We start from the raw sequence: 20,611 nt of genomic DNA, 5'->3' as shown, positions 1-20,611 counted from the left end.
CTCCATTTCACCCTTATATACCCATAATATTGCCCTTCTGATTATGTAAACTGCAGGATTCAGGCAGGAATACTGGGTCATAGTAAGGTTAAGCATGAAATCATCCTTAGAATATGGGGCAGAGACTTGCTCTGTTTTCTTTGCCCCATTATCCCTAGAAAATACCTGGCACATAATAAGCACTCAATAAATAGTTGCTGGATGAAAATGAACGAAAGAATGATCACTTTAACCTGATCTAAAACATGTATCTTCAGAACGGAGAAAAGCACTAATAGTGAATCATCCTGGGAACTTGAGTAAAGACTTAGCCTGAGGGTACCTGAATTAGATTATAATGATAAATTTGTTTCACCTGAAATTTTCCTTTATGATTCAGGAGGCTCTTTTTAAGAACCAGCCCATAGTGTGGAAACTTCTCAGTCTACGATTTGATAGATCATGTCGTATCCTGACTTTCAAGTCGCTTCAAATTATTAAGTTACAAACCTGACAAACAGATATCACCCACAGCAGGTTCCATGTGTACTTAGTTTTCGTTCTTAGCATGGATGAAAATAGAAACAACGAAAGTACTTCTTTTACCTAGTTTATGTAAACGAGATGATCCATCTTTATACTAAATTTGGATTCCATTGATCCCAACCACAGGTAACTTGTTTGAGAGAAGGGAATGGAGATAAAGAATCCTTGTAAAATTTAGCCCGGAACAAAGATGAATTTAATCCATTTGTTTCTATTTATCCTGGAAGCAGGTATTCTAATGAATGTATCAGGAACCCTATCCTGTGACTCTCTGTAGAAACATTTGAAGAAAAGATTTATTATCACCTGATTTTTTTGTAGAACCAGAATTGTGAGTAGGCGAATACTGGAAAATGTCTTTTGACATGGAGCTTTTAGGCTCCATTATTCACATTTACTCTATGGTAGCAACTGCATGATATCTTAACTGGAAGCAGAAAGTTTCACCACTTGACCACCAGGCACCAGATGATCTAGGTGTAAGCAAACCACACCATCTCCAATATGTTCTTGGGGTATACCTGCAACCTGCTGAGAAGACAGAAGCTGTGCTCTAGTTGTGGAGATTTTGGCTGTCTCACTTTTTAATTTATTCATGCAAATATTATATATCGGTTGCCTACTGTGTGCCAGTGCTATGCTAAGATTTGGTCATTTGTAGTGTGAGGCCAGCTTCCTCTAGGACAAGAAAATAATTGTAAACTGCAAGGTGGGGTTCTATTCATGAACACGAACTAGATGCAACTTAGATTGTTCAGTATCTTTGGTGGGCTGGCCATTTTCATATTCATTATTCCATGTGATACACATATTTTTTAAGAGTTTTAAAAATGGGACTGAGAGTGATTAATTAGTCAGCTCAAGGTCACAGAGTTAGGGAACAGGCCTTCTCCTCCACATACTGAGTTCTCTCTACCAAACCTCATTACATGCTGCATTGCTACCCTGGAGCCACCTGTCCTAAATCAGTGTTTCCTCTTCCACAATATATTCCAGACTGGAAGGAAAATAAACAAGTAAACATATTTGTTTATTTGTGAGGCAAATAAACATATTTTATGAGGGCCAAGAAATTCCAAAATCCTCTAAAGAAAGAGATTACAGTTTTTAAATAGGAATAAAATGTAAAGAATAAATTGAGAAATATGGCTAATAAAGGTAGATAAAAATAGGTCAAACATAAAACTAATTTTTAAAATTTTGATCAGATAAGGGGATCCCTAAAAATTAAATGAAATATTTGATGGACTAAAAGGGTCAAAAGCCAAAGATGTAAAACTAAGTTCTTTCATGTCTTAAGAGCGAGGTCACAGGTTGAAAACCTAGTCAGTTTTCAAATATCACCCAAGCTTGAAACTCGTACTAGAAGCTTGTAAATTTTATACCAATATTTTTTCAGACTAGAATATAGGTCCTTAGCTTAGCATGGAATTCCCTTCAAAACCTGATGTTGACATCCTCTTCCAACTTGTATTAACCCTCTAGTCTGATTTCAGTGTGTCTCCTGAGCCTTCCTAATAGCCCATGCATGTCTGGGTGACACCACTTAGCACACTATGTTATAGTCATCAGTTACTTACCCAAATTCCCCATAGATGACTATCTTGGAGGACAGAGACCTGATCTTGACAGCTAACATGTATTGAGTGCATAGCCATGTGCCAGATACCACTCACTCCAAGTGCTTTTCTCACTTAATTTTCAAAACAACTCTCTGACCTAGGTACTATCCTCATTTTACAGATAACAGGTAAAAGAGATTCAGTACCATGTTCAAGGCTAAGGACTAGTAACCCAAATCTAGAATTCTATAAATCTAGCTCCAAAGCCTTAGCGCATAACCACACCAGCCTTCCTCTATTGTTCATACTTTTACTCCCAAACACTAACCGAGTCCCTCGCGTGGAGCAGATGCTCATTACATGTTGGACTGATGATTGAATGAAAGCCCAGATCAGCTCCTCCTCCACCACTCCCCCACCTCCTTATATCTCAACCTTCATTGCAGGAGATTTACTGCCCAGACTAAAATTAAATTAGATTGCTTTCCTTAACTACACACTGACTAACTTGTGAAGGGCGACAGCTCAGAAATATATATGTGGCAAGGGGATATCAGTCCAGAACTAAGTTCTCCACACATTACCCACTAAGTGATATTTGAGAGTTGGCTGTATTTGATAACACATACTTAGATCCAAATATCTCAAGATCGTCATGAAATATTCATGGCTTTATATTTATGAAATCCTCATTGCAATTCATAAATACTAACAATAATATTTTACCAAGAGCAAAAAAAAAAAAGGCTTATAGAATTAAGTGATTTGATTTGGCAAAGATCTGTCAGTAAATCTCTGGCTGAGATTGAAATAGATACTATAAATCTGACTACTAAGTCTCAAGAGGGAAGAACCAGTTTTCTCCCACCAGCTCACCATCTTGCTGCTAACTACATTTTTTCTTCTTCCTAGTTCCCTTTTTCTCCTTTTCCCTCTTATCTCATTCCTACCCTTTGCCAAACACAGGAAGTGTGTTGTAGGGAAAATAGGACAACCCCTGTGGGATCCATAAAGAAAAAAATCCCTGAATTCCTCAGAAAACATCCACCCTTTCCCTTTCAGGAAGCTTTGCCTTTTCCTGAAACCACTTAGTAGTTATAAAGGTATTACTGAAAGCTTGTTCCATAGGTAAATCAAATGTTCTCTTAAATGGGCCCAAAGGCAAATTTTCTCTTAGCACAGCATTCTGTCAGAACCAGACTGGGGTTCTAACATTCTATGTTTTCTCATCCGTCTTACCCCAGAAACAATAAGACCAATAAGATGTAAAGTCAACCTTCCATTGGCATTTTTCCAGCATTAATCAAGCAGTGCCTCCCTTTCTTAAAACCTTCTCACCATGGAAGAGACTGCCAGAACTTAACCATGTAATGTCAAAAATGAGAAAGAAAATACAATTGTATCAGTTATTCAGAAAAAGTACGTGAATCTTCCTAAGTCTTTTACACAGTATTAAAAATTTTATTATCATAATAGAATGAACCTGAAGGATGTAATTCTTCTTTAGTTAAAAAATTAACTTAAAATCATAATATTGAGTAGATAATAAAGTACAGATCAACTGGTTTTCGGACCCACCAAAAAGTATCTATGTAATTTAGATAGCCTTAAAAGGTTAACACAGAATCAATATTTGACATATTAATACATTTAAATTTTAAGCTGAAAATGCATTAAAGATTTAATGGAAGAAAATAAAATTATTCTAAGGTTCCAAATTAAGTAGAGTTAATGCCACAAACAATATATCATTTTCACTGTTTTGTGAACTAAAAGTTCTAAACCACAGTAGGAAAAATTGAACAATTTTTCACTGGTATAATAATAATTTAACTCTCCTATGGTTGAAAAAATGAACTATGATTAGCTGTCAGTTTTGCAAGTTGGTACTGAAAATGTTTTACTTTTTGTATCAATAACAAAATCCAAATGCCGGTAATTTTTTAAAATTAATTTTACAGAAGTCTATTCATACTTCTTTGTTAAAAGAGTGAATAAGCAAAGAAAGCAAGCAAAGATATATAAAAAAATTTCAGTGCTTTTGAAATATAATTGGGCATGTGGGAAGATATTGAGTGCATCATAAAAATATGTATAAAAATAAGAGCTGAAATATTAGAACCTATATATAGAAAAAGAAACATTCATGTGGGCTACATACCAGTAACTCTACTTTGGTGAGGAGCACTCAGTTACTTTGATAATTAGGGTTTGGTGAGAAGTGAACTATGTAATTTTGCATTTCCCTAAAACTGGGAGCCCTGTGTTGTAATCTGTAATCAATGTCTTCATTGCAGGTCTGAGCATAGTTACCTACGATCAAGAGAGCTTACTTCCAATCCCACATGCCGCGGAGCAACTGGGGCCGTGAGCCACAATTACTGAGCCTGCGCGTCTGGAGCCTGTGCTCCGCAACAAGAGAGGCCGCGATAGTGAGAGGCCCGCGTACCGCGATGAAGAGTGGACCCCGCTTGCCACAACTAGAGAAAAGCCCTCGCACGGAAACTAAGACCCAACACAGCCATGAATAAATAAATAAATAAATTTTAAAAAAAAGAGAGCTTACTTCCAGTAATTTTTTTCACATGGACTGAATATTACATGAGAATTTTAGATTATTTTAAGGTCCCTTTTCTTTTTTTCTTCCAATCAAAAGCTCTTGGGCAGCAATCTGGGCCCCCACCTGCTGGTCAGCTTGAGAATTTATGGAATTAATTTATCCTGCTGCTTTGACTTTTGGCTGTTACTTAAGATTGGCACCCATTCCCATTTGCACAACATAGCACAACTTGCATGCTTTAAAATATTTTTAATGTGCAGCCACAAAATCAACTCTTGAAGTTTATCTTTGCTGTTCTCTAAATTAAGTGCCATAAGTTTCTCCAAAATACAGGGAAGAGACAATTAACTTGAAACAATTTTATTTATGCCGAGTCTTTTCCTGAAGATTTGCAAATAATTCTGCAAGGATTTAAGGAGTCTATGAAGCAGTTTTATTTGAAGGAAAATCTCTCTCAAATGACTAAATACCTCTCTTTATTATTTTTGCTTCTGAGTTTTTATTCCAAAAGAAGGAGAAGAACTCCTGAGAGACTGACAAATAATCTCCAAGGTTTCTACCAGCTCTAACATTCTGCAGTTCTATGAAAATAGATTGATGCTGATAATGCCCAGGAAAGATTTTACTACAAAATCACTTCTGTCTGACTCAGGTCCTAAAACTTAGAGTTTGAACTAAGGATATTTTAAAGCCAAATAAGAACGTTTCTGCATTATTCATAAGCCGATTAACCAAATAAAGGAAGAACAATTTCTCCTAAGACTTTGATGATATGTTTTCTTAAAATAGCTTTGCCTTTCTTTGCTTTATTTTCCTTTCTTTTTCCCTTTTATTCTTTCTTATAATTATATTCTTTGGGGCGGTTCATATGTCTTCTCCCTGAAATATTAAAACTCCAGCTTTCTTATCACCTCGTTGACACTATTTTAACATGCTCTTAAGTGGATTTCATAATTCATCTGCAATAAGCCATATTGTTTCATTTTGAACAATTAGACCTGACATCCATATTGAAGGAAAATGAATAGATACTTTAGTTGGAATTACTTGAATTCTTTTTTTTTTTTTTTTTTTTTTTTGCCGTTTCTCTAATCCAGATAAAACTTACGTTTCCAAAGAAAAGCCACCTATCTACACACAGAATATTAGGAAACTAGATCAATCTTGAACAAACAGGTAAGAAAATTTCCCCATGAAATTTTCATTAAAACTAAATGGTCCTGGAACAGAGACGTATTAGTTCAAAACATGTTTTTGTAGGTTCCAGGCCTTAGTTCCCCTAAGGCAAAGATATTTCGTTTAACAACGAAATATCCATATTATAAAATTCATCCAAATTCAGTGAACAAGACAGCAGTTGTTCTTTCAGATTTATTTGTTCCTACACTATGTACTCTCCTCCTGCTAAAATAAATTCCAACAACCATCCTAACGGCATGCAAACAAGATGTCGTCTCCCTGATTCTTAGAAACACACCCTCCCGCCTCCCGAATCCCATATTCACGGTGAGCTGCTGCCTCTCTCTTACATTCACGACCACACATGGGGAAAGACTGCCAGGGCCATAGGCGTTGTCCCCACTCATCTCTCGCTTCTGCCTCAGCCCACTACAGTCTCACTTTTGATCCCATTTCTCCAGTGAAAATGCACTTCCTCAGGACCGCCAAGTTGCTAAAAGGTAGTGGAAAACCTTCACTTTCCAAGGTCTTTGACCTGTCCTTAACATGCAATACAATTGTCTGTTCCTTAATTCTTAGCTTCTGTGAAAGCACTCCTGATTTTTCACCCACTTCTCTGGCTTCTTCTTCTCCACCCAAATTTAAATGTCCCATCTCCTCAGGGACTAATGCTGAACCCTTCTTGTTCCTCATTCTCCATTCTCTCCTTCAGTGGTCCCCTTCCCTTATGTGACTTTCTTATGCCAACTCCTCCCAAATTTACAGTTGGCTTCGTACTTCACTTCTAGGCTCCAGGTACAAAGACTCAACTCCTTAACATCTCAAGTTGGATGTCATGACAACTGATCAGCTAATTAGCTCCAATGATCATCGTCTCCCGTACCTGCTTCTTTTCTGTTATGTCGTATCTAGTTTCCCCTAGAGGACATGTGAGGTCATCCTTGATACCTAACTATTCCCCATCCACATAACCAAACAGTTATCAAATGCTGCTGGTTCTACCTCCGGTGTCTCACGTGTGTTCATTGTTTTCTCTATCTCCTGCCATCCACTCACCTGACCCACTATCATCGCTCCCCCAATCAGATATCCATTCTCCATACATTATGAAAATAATATTTTAAAAGTTCAAATTTGATTATGCTACCGATTTAAAGGCTATCAATGTCTGTCCAGGAAGATTAAGATTACTAACCAGGACTACACAGCCTCCCCCATACCTGCCTGGCCTGCCCTAATTTGTGTCTTTCTCCCTCACTTCACACACTCCTAGAAGTCTTGCCAAACAACTTTCTCTTACATCTCCTAGGCACCCCTAGCTGCAAAAGAGGCTAAGAAATGTGATCTTTTAGCTGGGATCCAAGAAAACAGGTTCTGCTATTAAGGAGCAAGGAGAGAATGAATACTGGGTAGCAGCTTGCAGACAATGTTAATTCTTAGGAAGAAAATGAGAAAGTAAACTTGTGCTTATAGGTTTATGAGTTGAGATTCACATACCCCAATCTGCCTCTCTTGATAGATTGTAAACTTAGGAAAGCAGGGTCTATTTCTCTCGTGTTCACAATTTTATCTAAGCCTGTAGCCCAATGTCTGCTACTTATAGGTAATCAATATATGTTTGCTGAATAAATGAATAAAATAATTAAGGAAAAGAAATGGATAAATGAGTATACATGGCCTTCCACCACACAATATCTCTTAAAACTTACTTGACGTGTTAATGCAGTATGATAGTGTTAGTGCTATTTACTGAGTATCTCTGGTGCCCTATATCTGGGTACATGGTAGGATTGCACATCCAGCACTCCTTGTGTCTGGGTGAAGCCCTGTGATTGTGGCCAATGAGTTGTAAGCCCAAGGATTTAATTGCCAACATGAGACCCACCAGCACTCTCATTCCCACTGCCAGAGCAACCAACAACTTAAGAGCTGGTAGTTTCTCCATTTGCTTGGGTTTCTGAGAAAGGTGATATAAAGTAGCCAACCTTTAGTGAATATGTGACATAAGCAAGACCATATTCCCAGGATTCACAGATTTTCCCCATCATACAAATGTAAATTCTTTTAATATAGTCAACTGAGGAAACATTTTACTTGCTATGAAATACATTAAATTTATGTAGTGGATTCACAACTAACTTGACCTCTGAAACAATAAAGTCAACTTTTAAAAGTCAAGTTAAAAATAATCAGTTTGAAATAACTAGCATAATAAACAAACCCAGTGTGAATGAAAAGAGAACACTTAGGGTAAAATATATTTTCAAGAAAAGCCTTTACCTTAGTATTTTAAAGAACACAGAAATAAAAATTTTTTAAAAATTAAATACTTGCATTTGAACCAAAGTAAGTAATAGCAGTATAACAAGTGGTACAATTAAAAGAGGTCTTTTTTATCCTTTTTGTTACACATATAAATTAAGCACGTGTAATATATTCACATGTAATTGTACCTAATAAATATTATTAAAGAGTACAATATAGAAATACACATTTTTTAGAGACAAAAATCTCACTGAGGTACCTTTAAAATATATTAATCTGGCTAATCTGCTTTGTTTCCCACTTTCTGAATCTATAATTAAATGTAGATTTTGAAAAATGATTAAAAGCTATCATATCTTTTATCCTGAAATTGTGTAGGCCATAAAAATTAAACATAATTTGGCTAATATCAAGCAATTTTATCCTTCACAAATAGTACAATTAAAGCCTCTATTCTAAAATTTCAAAAAATTATTACTAGACAATATTTAGCTTCTTCCAAACCAAGCGATTTTAGTTGCTTCTAACCATTTTCCCCTAACATACAAGTCCATGGTTATTATATTATACGATGTGAATCTCCTGTACAGCAATACATTTAACTAGATACTCAAGGCATGTTCGAGATTTGCTACCCTTTTCTGGAAGAGCTGATTATTTTCTATGAGGATGAAAAAGATGTTACATTGCAGTCAGTTGCTTTAGATGACTAATAGATTAACCATCCAAGCAAGAAGTGTAAATGGAAATAATTGGGTGTCTCTTTCCTTATAACTTAATCTTATAACTCCTATGTAGATAGTGTCATCTGAGTGCAGATTGAAGCTAAACTTGTTAAAGGCTCTGAGATTCAGGGTTGTACACTATTTTTATTCTCCAGTTCATTTCTAAATATAATAAATAATTTAAGAGTTTTACTATCAGTTCCTTAATATAAAAAAGGAAAATCTGAAGGAGTTTAATGGGGCAATGTAGGCAGTGAAAAGATGACACTGTGAAAACTAAAATATTTCAAGGGTCATGGATTTAAAAGATTTCTAAGTATTCTCCATCAAACTTTCCAGCTTTTTTTTTTCTTTTTTTTTTTAGCCTACTCCATGGAATTTTGGGATCATGTTGAAGATTATAGATCAAAACTTCTCTGTAATGATGCCAGGAAATACAAGAACTGAACATTTCCAGATGAACCCACTGGCAATTCCAATACCCATGTATAAAAGCCTCATTTACTTTTTTTAAAGTGGTCTTTCACATAATCTGAATAAGTATCCAAAGTATCACCATTGTAATTCACATAATATATCTTTGCAAAGAGTCCTCAAAAGTCAGCACAAAACACACTACCAACCAGGCCATTTGGACCAGAAACCATATGTTCAAGTACACCATGAAAAACAGTATTTCAGATAGGGCAGATGCTTGGCAAAGCCTTGGATCACCAGCTGAGCCCTGCTTCCTCCAGGAAACACCAGCTGGGTGACAGTCGGCATCCTTCCAGGGGCAATGGTTCCCATCGGGCCATCAGAGAATGGAAAGAGTTTGGGCCCCCTTTAGTTCAGTCATCCATGCAGACACACATTGTGAGCAAAATGTGTGAGTGAATGTGCCCAGCCTGATATTTCCCAATGTCTTGTTCTTCGGTGTCCTTTAAGACGACCCATTGCCACGGCCCATTTTGCAGATTGCTGGTCACTTAGACTTTATCTTTGTTTCTGATGACACAATATTCAGTTTTCAAAACTATTAGAAGTTGTACTCTGTGTCTCTTTTGACCTTAGACAATGTAAAGCTATTTCCTTCATAACCTTCTTAAAAGAGCCTTAATGGAATTTTGAATTTTTTTCTATTGTAAAAATTCTTAGGTTTTTGTCAAAAGAGATTTGAAATACCACAGAAAATGATGTACTCACATCCCTCACCACCACCTCCAAATAACTGAATTACATAAATAAAACATTACATAGAAAGTGCTTTGCTACAATTTAGGGGACGTAAATTTAACAAGACCTGGCTCATTGTAGGAAAATTCAACTTACCTTTTCCTAATCCTTTTATTCTATACAGGGAAAGAAATTTATGTCAGTTAAAGAAAAATCTATTCCTGCTTCTCGTAACTGAATCCATTATTTTTCTCTATGATCCATCAGGTAAAAACAAAAATAATAGATTGCTTTGACAGCAACTTGAACATAAATATCTCCAAGAATCAAATGTGGTAAGTCAAACGGGTTTCAGGTAGTATAAAAACAAGAAAGGATAACCTTCTTTTTACATTTCAAAATCAGATCTTACTAAAAAATTTATTGTTATTAGCTGCTACAAAAAAATTAAATTATATAGTAGTTGAATTTTCACAATGAAATGGGAATATTTTAATTCATTTCTGTGTATGTTCAAGCAGGACTGAACTCCAAGAAATAAACTCAAAGAAAATGAGCTATTTTCTTTTAATTTTTAATAACTGGTTATTTATAATTCGCTCTTTGCATTAGATTCTATGACTTTAAATAAATAATTGAATTTGTCCTATACATAGTCAACTAATTAGAAAGATTAGTGTTGACCTTCCCTTACAAATATTTGCTGTTCATAAAGGAATCAAGGGGCTCTATAATTGTTAGCTCCATATGATCCATTTTAGTTTCAAAAAAGTTTAAGTGTATATACACATACATACACCTATTTTATATGTATAGTATAGATACTTCATCTCAGGGGACTTTCTCCTTAATAGACACCTACCCAGGATCCAATCTTCTCTAATTTTATTCAGATAAGCCAATCTCCCAACCTGTCTCCAGAAAAGGTAACCATATTCCCAGCTTCAGTGTGGCAGAATTTATTCTCAGTCAGCACATAGGAGTCTATTATTGGTCTAGGGTTAGGCACATGACCCCAGTTTGCCTGAACAGAAAAAGAATGATTTTTATGTAAGCTGAAAATGCAAAGAGAGAGGCTTTCCATTTTCTCCTGCTGGGTGAAGAGAAGAGGGAACCCCAGTTTGTTCTGAGAGCCGTCTGTGACCACAGGAATGAGGACAATGCTGATGGCTGGAGGGAAGGTTGGGAAAGGACTTGGGTCTTTGTTAACATCATTGAATTGTTAATGGTATTGTGCATGGAGTCCTCTCTATCTTGTTAAATAACAAAAATTCAACTGAGTAAATTTAAAGATCAAATTGGCTTTATTCAGTGATTCGTGAATTGGGCAGCATCTCATTTAACAAACAGAAAGGAGCTCGGCCATGCTGTAGAAAAGCAAGGGTTTTTAAAAGCAGAAAGGGGGTGGGAAAAGAACGTCATTAGCAAATAATGCATTGTTTCTGACAAGGTCGCCCTCCTGCCCTCCTAAGTGGGATGGAAGGGGTGTATCATGCTGGCCAGGTAATTCCAGGTTGACTGGTTAAAGATTACATTTCTGGGAAATGCTGAAACTGCAATTAGTTTAAGTATTAAGTCTTGGTTTGCTGATATGGGGGCTTAGCACAAGTGACTCCATTTGGGGCCTGTTGTCTCCTTTTTAACAACCTCTGTCTTCCAGTTACAGAGTATACAGATTTACTTCGTGCTTAATCTACTTTGTGTTGAGGTTTCTGTAACCGCTTAGAAATGCTCTTCTTCCCCTTTAAAGAAAGATGAAAGAAGATACTCAAAATATTCTCAATATACTCATAATTTTATGAATTTTTTCATTCATATTGCTTTACATTAGAAGATCTTTGAATATATATTTGATTTTGAAACCCCCTTTGAGAGCTCTCCCTAATCATCTAATGAGGCACAGAACTTGATACACCCATTGCTTAAGAAGAAATAACATTCTTACAAAGGTTAATGAAAACTTAAGATGAGTAAAAACCCTCTTGTCCTATCAGACAAAAAATACAGTTTCATAACCAACGTTATGAAACCTTATTATTCCTTATTCCTACTCTCTAGATCTGAAACAGAGTTTGGCCTGTTTTGTAGCCTATATACCAAAGGTACAATTTTTAAATTATTCAGAAATCCCAGGCCTTAGCAATCCTACTGCTCTCCTCTCATTTTCCTAAACTATTTTGATACTTATTTCTCAGATCTGGCAGGCTATTAGATGTTTCTTGCATATTTCCAAGATAATAACTCATCAGCTTTGCAAGCTGATTCTTAGCATTAAGGGATTAAAACTAATGTAGATGAATCTCAGATGACACATACCGAGGTAGAGAAAAATTCCATCGTTTCCTTCTACAAAATGAGAGAGATTTTAATTCTTTTCCTCAACAGCTGCTTCATTTTTTTATGCATAGGAAAAAAATATGTGCGATTACTCCAAGTACAATCAAGTCATTTAACATGTCTTTGCCATCATTGTAGTTCCAGGATATTTTAAAAGAGAAAAAAAAGTCTCAAAGCACAGGTCCTGCTGTGCAGCAAAGCAATCAAATTCCTTCATAATAACAGCCTGATGGGATTCAGCAATCCGAGGAATAATGAATAACCACCTTAATCAGTAAACAGGAAAATGCTACAACAGTCACTGAGTAAAAATTCGCTATCATCTGTTGATCCTCTTGAACAGCATTTCAAACAATAAATAGAAATGTGTCTCTTTTAAGAAGAAAAGTAACTTTGTGTAGTGCATTTGATTTTGCCAGGCAGTGGGGAGATGATATTTCATCTTAGACTGTCCTGCAGTATTGCCCAGTTGATAAAATGTGCATATAATCTTTTTTGTATTATATGGCCAAATTTACCTTATCACTTGAATACGTCAAGATAAATTTATTTTTACAGTTGGTTAATATGATTGTATTTCTGAACTGATTATTGAACTCTATTGCTACTTCATTATTTGATGTTCTTCAGTGTTCATCATGCAAAGTTATCTGTATCTGAATGTGAAAACTCTGTTTCAAAATAATCTTCAAATTTCCAATGCAGTGTCTCAAATGTTGGCCGGTCCTTAGGCTCTGCATTCCAGCACTCTGACATGATGTTGTAGAATTGCAATGGACAGTTAGATGGTTGAGGGAGTCTATAGTTTTGACCCAACATCTGGATTACCTGAGCACCTGTCATACCTAAAAAATATAAAATGGAACCAACAAAAAATAAGTTGGAAATCAGAGTCTTAAATTCATAGATACTGACACTCTAGAGGACAAAGCAAATTGACTTCCCCAGAGAAACTATGAAGTCTACCTTCCCAGGCTGCAGAGACTAAACTAAATCCTGCAGCAAGTAATGTCTATAAGACTGCAGTTCAAGAGCAAAGGAGAAGGAGGCAATAAACCAACTCATTAATGCAAATCATCATCATCAAATTTTATCTGTTATGCTCCCACAGGCACATGGTGTGGTCAGCCTCATAACTCTGCCCTCTAAGTCTGGGCAAAGCAGTTAAAGTCACACCTAAGTAAGTGACCTGCAGCAGAAAGGCCCACTTCAGAATTAATTACTCACCACTATAAGGCATTTTGCCATAAGTAATGATTTCATAAAGAAGGATTCCAAATGACCACACATCAGACTTAATGCTGAATTTATTAGTACGAATGGCTTCAGGCGCAGTCCACTTCACCGGCAGCTTTATTTCGTGTTTACATTCATAGATGTCTTCATTATCTACCTGTTAATGCATTAAGGAATCAAGCTAAGTTAAAGTGGGGTTTTTTTTGGTCACCCTCATTCATCTGTAACTTGCTTTGCATTAAAATTTAGAGGGACAAGATTCAAAATGAGTTTAGTCCAGGGCTTCCCTGGTGGCGCAGTGGTTGAGAGTCTGCCTGCCAATGCAGGGGACACGGGTTCGAGCCCTGGTCTGGGAAGATCCCACATGCCGCGGAGCACCTAAGCCCGTGAGCCACAACTACTGAGCCTGCACGTCTGGAGCCTGTGCTCCGCAACAAGAGAGGCCGCAATAGTGAGAGGCCCGCGCACCGCGATGAAGAGTGGCCCCCGCTTGCCACAACTAGAGAAAGCCCTCGCACAGAAACGAACACCCAACACAGCCAATAAATAAATAAATAAATAAATAAAATAATTAAAAAAAAAAAATGAGTTTAGTTCAAATGATAATTACAGTAGCAAATTCCAAATCTGACACACAAGACAGAATAATCTGCGGGAATTCATTAATGAAATATTACTTGAGAGCCTACTATGTGCTAAAAGTAGCACTGCAAGGAGCACTGTAACACATACGAGAAATTCATCTGTGATGACACTGGCTTTACACCTGGTCTTTAGCAAATATAGAAAGTGAAAGCAAAGCCTGTTTTCTGATTTACTGCTGGTATTGAAGAGCCACTGATGTTGATAATTACCATGTAACCATTTTCTAATACTGAAAAGTAGGATCCAAATGATTTAAATTAAGATATCAACTCACTGGGGATCTAATTAATTTACAAAGAGAAAAGATGATAAATTCATAAAGATCAAAAGAGAATCATTTACTTGTGTTTCATGCCCCACACTCATATTTTTACGATACAATGTAGAAATAAAAAATTAAATTCAGATAAAAACACCTAACATTATATCTCCTATATTAGTGTCTTTTGGCCTAATGTCATAAAATGGGAGCGGGGGGTGGCAGGATTTTAAAAGCCAATGTTTGCTGAAGAATTTTGGCAGCATGCCTGGCAGCATGCATATTAGTCTGGCATAAAGTGAGCAACAATGGGTAGGGTAACTCTGTACAAAGTGTGCTGCCTTTTTTAAGGGAAACAGAGGCAGACAAACAGAGGCTACTGGTACTGAAAAACTGATCATTTATTCAACTGCAAACTTAATTACATACTTTCCCATCTGGTTGATCATCGTTTTTTCTGTTTCTTTCTCTTTGGTGAAGAAATAGAAATAGGAAGTAGTTTGTCTGTAGAGCCGAGGGATCCTGAAATGGTCTATGGACCAATAGAACTTGGAGAAATATGTCAAAAAATAACAGTAAATCTATTAGTATACTGGTCTAGCCTTTTGACCCATTACTAACTAATTAAAACAAAGCCAAATCTACCTTAAAAACTCTTGCAAGTCCAAAATCTGCCACTTTGTAGATACTATGTTCACCAACAAGGACATTTCTGGCAGCCAGATCCCTATGGATGTAGTTCTGGGACTCCAGATAGGCCATTCCAGAAGCAACCTGGGTTGCCATGTCTACCTGTTGCATCAGATGGATTTTTGATCCAGCGTCATCTAGGTAAAAAGAGAAAATAAGAGATTCACTCTGGAGAACATTTGAACTATTGAAGCAAATTCTAAGAATTTTGATGAATGAGCTATCAGTGGGATTAAGTGCCATAGCACTGAGAGAAAATAAATATAACAAGTACAAACCGTTCCATTTCCTGTGAAGGGTTAATGAGGCAACAATTTTCAGAGCTCAAACACATTTCAAAGCTGAGGCCCTCCTTTCCCTAAATGAGCATTATTGGGAGAAAGGAGCAACAGTACCACATGATCCAAACACAGCTATAAATATCTAAGAGTGCAGGTATTGCCATTTTTAATACCACACGTCACTGACTCATCTCTTCATGGAAATTGTTACTTGGTTGCCTCTGGATTTCTTTGAAACATTTCATAGTTGTTTTAGTCTTTAAACCTAAAAATAATACTAATTTGCATGGCTGAACCAATGAAAAGTTCTCATTCTTCCATCATATTGTTCTTAAAAACTAGCTCACAAAATAATGAAGGCTCTATATATGTAGTTATAAACTGTGTATATTACATTTGTACTCCATTAAGCTTGATGCATGCATTAAATTTTCCTTTCTTAGCCTGTTATTCTTAGAATAGGTTGCTCATCTCTCTATGAAGAGAGATATGAAGGTATAGGCATGATATACCTTTCGTAGACATAGTTTCTCCTCCTGCTGATTCTATATAACTAAGTACAGGATATTTATGTAGTAGAGTCAGTTTGATCATTACTAGAGAGATTAGTATTATTTTGTGGTGACTTTGTGAAATGGGGTCAGCCATCCCTGGATAAGTGTTTAGCTGCCATACTGTTAGTAGATGTCTTCAAATTTCTGGAGAACTGAAGAGGTCTCATATAAATCCAAATTATCATTATCCCTATCTGAATAAGCCAAATATTACCAAAAATGCATTGAATTTATGGTCAAGAGTCCCAGACGCAATTCCTGACTTGAGCAACTACAGTACAGGAGTGAGGAAGATTGGTTTGAAGCTAGAGTGCCAGAATTTGAATCAGGGCTCTGCCTTATGTTTCTTCCTGACTTTGGTCAAGCTGCTTAACACTCCTGTGTCTTAGTTTCTCCATACATACAACAATAATTATCATAACCTTGTGGTTTTATTTGTTAAAATGAGAATTAAAATGAGTTAGTACGTGTAAAGCACTTAAAACAGTACCTGGCACCTAAGAAGAACTTAGTAAAGCCTACCTGTTCTTATTATCTATCATTGCTTCTGCCTGATCAGAATTAAACAGTTTAAGATTTGTTAAGCTAGAGATGCATAAGGATTACCCAAGAGGAAATGTCTAAAAGAAGACAAGCATATTGTTCTGAAGCTCAGAGGAAAGCATGCAGCTAGAAATATGGATTTAACAGTCATTGTTTAGGAGCAAGAGTTAAACATTAAAAGTGGGTAAGATTGCTAGAAAGTGATAGAATCATGAGAAATGCCAACATTTACAGTGCGCATATAAAAATAAACCTGCAGGGGGCTTCCCTGGTGGCGCAGTGGTTGAGAATCTGCCTGCCAATGCAGGGGACACGGGTTCGAGCCCTGGTCTGGGAAGATTCCACATGCCGCAGAGCGACTAGGTCCGTGAGCCACAATTGCTGAGCCTGCACGTCTGGAGCCTGTGCTCCGTAACAAGAGAGGCAGCGATAGTGAGAGGCCTGCGCACCGCGATGAAGAGTGGCCCCCACTTGCCACAACTAGAGAAAGTTCTCGCACAGAGACGAAGACCCAACGCAGCCATAAATAAATAAATAAATAAATAAAATTAAAAACCACTCTTTAAAATAAATAAATAAATAAAATAAAATAAACCTGCAAGAAAACTGAGAGGAATCAGCCTGAAGAATGAGAGAAGAACCAGAAGAGAACATCATAACAGTCAAAGGTTTGAGAAGAGAAATCACCACCATTGTCAAATAAGTCCAGCAAGATAAGAACTAAAAAGCATTTCTAAAATATAATAATTAAGAAGTCATTGGAAACACTGGTTGCAGGAAGAGAGTCTTGCTGGAGATGCAGTATAAAGGGTTAAGGGCTGAAGGGGAGCTGAGGATGTGGAGATAGCAAGAGGAGATGTCAATTTCCAAAAAAAAACCTAGTCAAGAAGGGAAGACAAGAAGAAGCTAGCAGAGAAAAATGTAAGTCAAGGAAGGGAAAGCAATTATCATGAAGTTCCTGATAGTGAGGGATTGTCATTGATAAGGTAGTAGAGGAGTTTCTGGGCTGCTGGTTATATTGTCATTCTTGATTTGCATAGTGGCTACACAGTTGTTTACTTGCTCACTTTATAATTACATGATAAACATATATGTAGAAAGGACGTAAATCATGCCTGTCCTTTCTACATGTATGTCATCTTTTACAATTAAAAAAATGAAATAAATGGAGTCAAGGGAAGTTTTCAAATGGGAAAGACCTAAGCACAGTTTGTGTGTGTGTGTTTTTTTTTAATGCAAGCAGCATATTTAAATAGGCTCTGAGTAATAAAGGCCATTTATGACAAACTTGCAGGTAACATCATACTCAATAGTGAAAAGCTGAAAGCTTTTCCTCTAAGATCCAGAATAAGGCAAGGATGCCCACTCTCACCACTTCTATTTAACGTAGTATTGGAAGTCCTAGCCACAGCAATCAACAAGAGAAAGAAATAAAAGGCATTCAGATTGGAAGAGAAGAAGTCAAACTTTTACTATTGGCAGATGACATGATACCATATACAGAAAATCCCAATAATAAATAAGATTCATTTATTATTAGAACTAATAAATGAATTCAGTAAAATTTTAGGATACAAAATTAATATACAGAAATCTGTTGTATTTCTATACACTAATAATGACCTATCAGAAAGACAAAACAATAAAACAATCCCATATACAAGCAAATAAAAAGAATAAAATACCTAGAAATAAATTTAACCGAGGAGGTAAAAGACCTGTACTCTGAAAATTGTAAGACATTGATGAAAAAAATTGAAGATGATACAAATGAATACAAATGAATGGAAAGATGTTATGTGTTCATGGATTGGAAGAACTAATATTGTTAAAATGTCCATTTTAACCACCCAAAGCAATCTACACATTCAATGCAATCCCTATCAAAATACTCACAAAATACCGACAGAGCTAGAACAAATAATCCTAAAATTTGTATGGAACCACAAAGGACCCTGAATAGCCAAAGCAATCTTGAGAAAGAAAAATAAAACTGGAGGTATCACACTCCCTGACTTCAGACAAAGCTATAGTGATCAAAGCAGTATGGTACTGGCACAAAAACAGACACATAGCTCAATGGAACAGAATAAAGAGTCCATAAATAAACTCACACTCACCTGGTCAATTATCTACAACAAAGGAGGCAAGAATATATAATGGGGAAAAGAAAGTCTCTTCAATAAGTAGCATTGGGAAAACTGGACAACTACATGTAAAAGAATGAAACGACCATTTTCTCATATACAAAAATAAATTCAAAATGGGTTAGAGACTTAAATGTAAGACCTGAAACCACAAAACTCCTAGAAGAAAACATAGGCAGTAATCTCTCTGACACTGGTCTTAGCAATATTTTTTTGGATCTGTCTCCTCAGGCAAGGGCAACAAAAGCAAAAATAAACAAATGGGACGAAATCAAACTAAAAGGCTTTTGCACAATGAAGGAAACCATCAATAAAATGGAAAGACCGTCTACTGAATGGGAGAAGATATTTGCAAATGATATATCCAATAGGGCGTTAATATCCAAAATACATAAAGAACTCATACAACTCAACATCAAAAACAGATAAACAATCTGATCAAAAATTGGGCAGAGGACGTGAATAGGCATTTTTCCAAAGAGGAAATACAGATGGCCAACAGGCACATGAAAAGATGCTCAAATCACTAATCATCAGAGAAATGCAAATCAAAACCATGAGATATTACCTCACACCTGTAAGAATGGCTATCATCAAAAAGACAAGAAATAGGGGCTTCCCTGGTGGCGCAGTGGTTGGGAATCCACCTGCCAATGCAGGGGACACGGGTTCGAGCCCTGGTCCGGGAAGATCCCACAGGCCACGGAGCAACTAAGCCCGTGTGCCACAACTACTGAGACTGTGAGCCATAACTCCTGAAGCCTGGCGCCTGGAGCCCGTGCTCCTCAACAAGAGAAGCCACCGCAATAAGAAGCCCGCTCATCACAACAAAGAATAGCCCCCACTCGCCGCAACTAGAGAAAGCCCGCACACAGCAACAAAGACCCAACACAGCCAAAAACAAATTAAAAAAAAAAAAAAAAAAAGACAAGAAATAACCAGTGTTGGTGAGGATGTGGAGAAAAGGGAACCCTAGTGTTTTGTTGGTGGGAATTTAAATTAGTGCAGCCACTATGGAAAACAGTATAAAGATTCCTCAAAATATTAAAAATAAAACTGCCACATGATCCACCAGTTCTACTCCTGAGTATTTACCTGAAGAAAATAAAAACACTAATTCGAAAGATATATGCACCTCAAAGTTCATAGCAGCATTATTTACAATAACCATGATATGGAAGCAACCTAAGTGTCCATCAACGAATGAATGGATAAAGATGATTGGAACCCCGGCTGACACCGTGACTGCAGCCTTGTGAGAAACCCTGACCCAGAAGACCCGGCTCAGCTGCACCTGGATTCCTGACCACAGAAACTGTGAGATAATAAATGTTTGCTGCTTTAAGCCACTAAGTTTTGGGGTAATTTGTCATGCAGCAATAAATAATAGGTGGATATTAGGAGAATAATATCAGTGCTACATATATGGTTAAAAGCATGGACTATGGAGCCAGATTTCCTGGGTTTGAATTCTCATTCAACCACTTTGAATAAGTTACTTAATCTCTCCATACCTCAGCTTCTTCAACTGCAAAATGGGGATGATAGTAATAATACTTAGTTCATGAGGTTGTTAGAAGAATGAACTAAATTAATACTTGTATAGGACTTAGAAAAATTCCTGACACACAGTAAGTGCTATATAGTGTTTTTTAGAGGAAAAAAAAAATTAAAATATATATGCTCCTCTCCTACCACTATCCCATATGGTTGATTTTCCAGTAAATCACCTCATTTAATACTCAGAACAACTATAGGAAGTATTTTACCCTGTTTGATAGGGGTTCCTACCACTCAGAGGAACAGGTAATAATTTATAGAGTAGAGATTCAAATCCAGGATATGTTGGAGGCTGAAATGTCATGCGTCATAAATTTATTCTGTACTGCCTCCCTAAAATCCACCTTACACTCCTGAGCACCCAAAGTCAGGGGCTATGAAGAGACTT

The 20,611-nt window shown here is 36.7% G+C and overlaps 1 protein-coding gene across 2 annotated transcripts in view; it reads right to left on the bottom strand.

Moving 5' to 3' along the window:
- Nucleotides 1-12,354: 12,354 nt before the first annotated feature.
- Nucleotides 12,355-20,611, bottom strand: part of FRK (fyn related Src family tyrosine kinase) — a 121,437-nt gene continuing 113,180 nt past the window's right edge. For both annotated transcript variants that reach the window (XM_068551197.1, XM_068551196.1), the window contains exons 6-8: nucleotides 15,094-15,275; nucleotides 13,536-13,701; nucleotides 12,355-13,153 (exon numbers count right to left, since the gene is read on the bottom strand). In XM_068551197.1, coding sequence (XP_068407298.1) covers nucleotides 12,945-13,153; nucleotides 13,536-13,701; nucleotides 15,094-15,275 — 557 coding nt within the window. In that variant the 3' untranslated portion in view covers nucleotides 12,355-12,944. The remainder of the gene's footprint in view (nucleotides 13,154-13,535; nucleotides 13,702-15,093; nucleotides 15,276-20,611) is intronic.

Source organism: Eschrichtius robustus, chromosome 9, assembly GCF_028021215.1.
Source record: "Eschrichtius robustus isolate mEscRob2 chromosome 9, mEscRob2.pri, whole genome shotgun sequence".
In the NCBI taxonomy this organism is placed as follows: domain Eukaryota; kingdom Metazoa; phylum Chordata; class Mammalia; order Artiodactyla; family Eschrichtiidae; genus Eschrichtius; species Eschrichtius robustus.
This window is presented reverse-complemented; position numbering and strand designations above follow the sequence as displayed.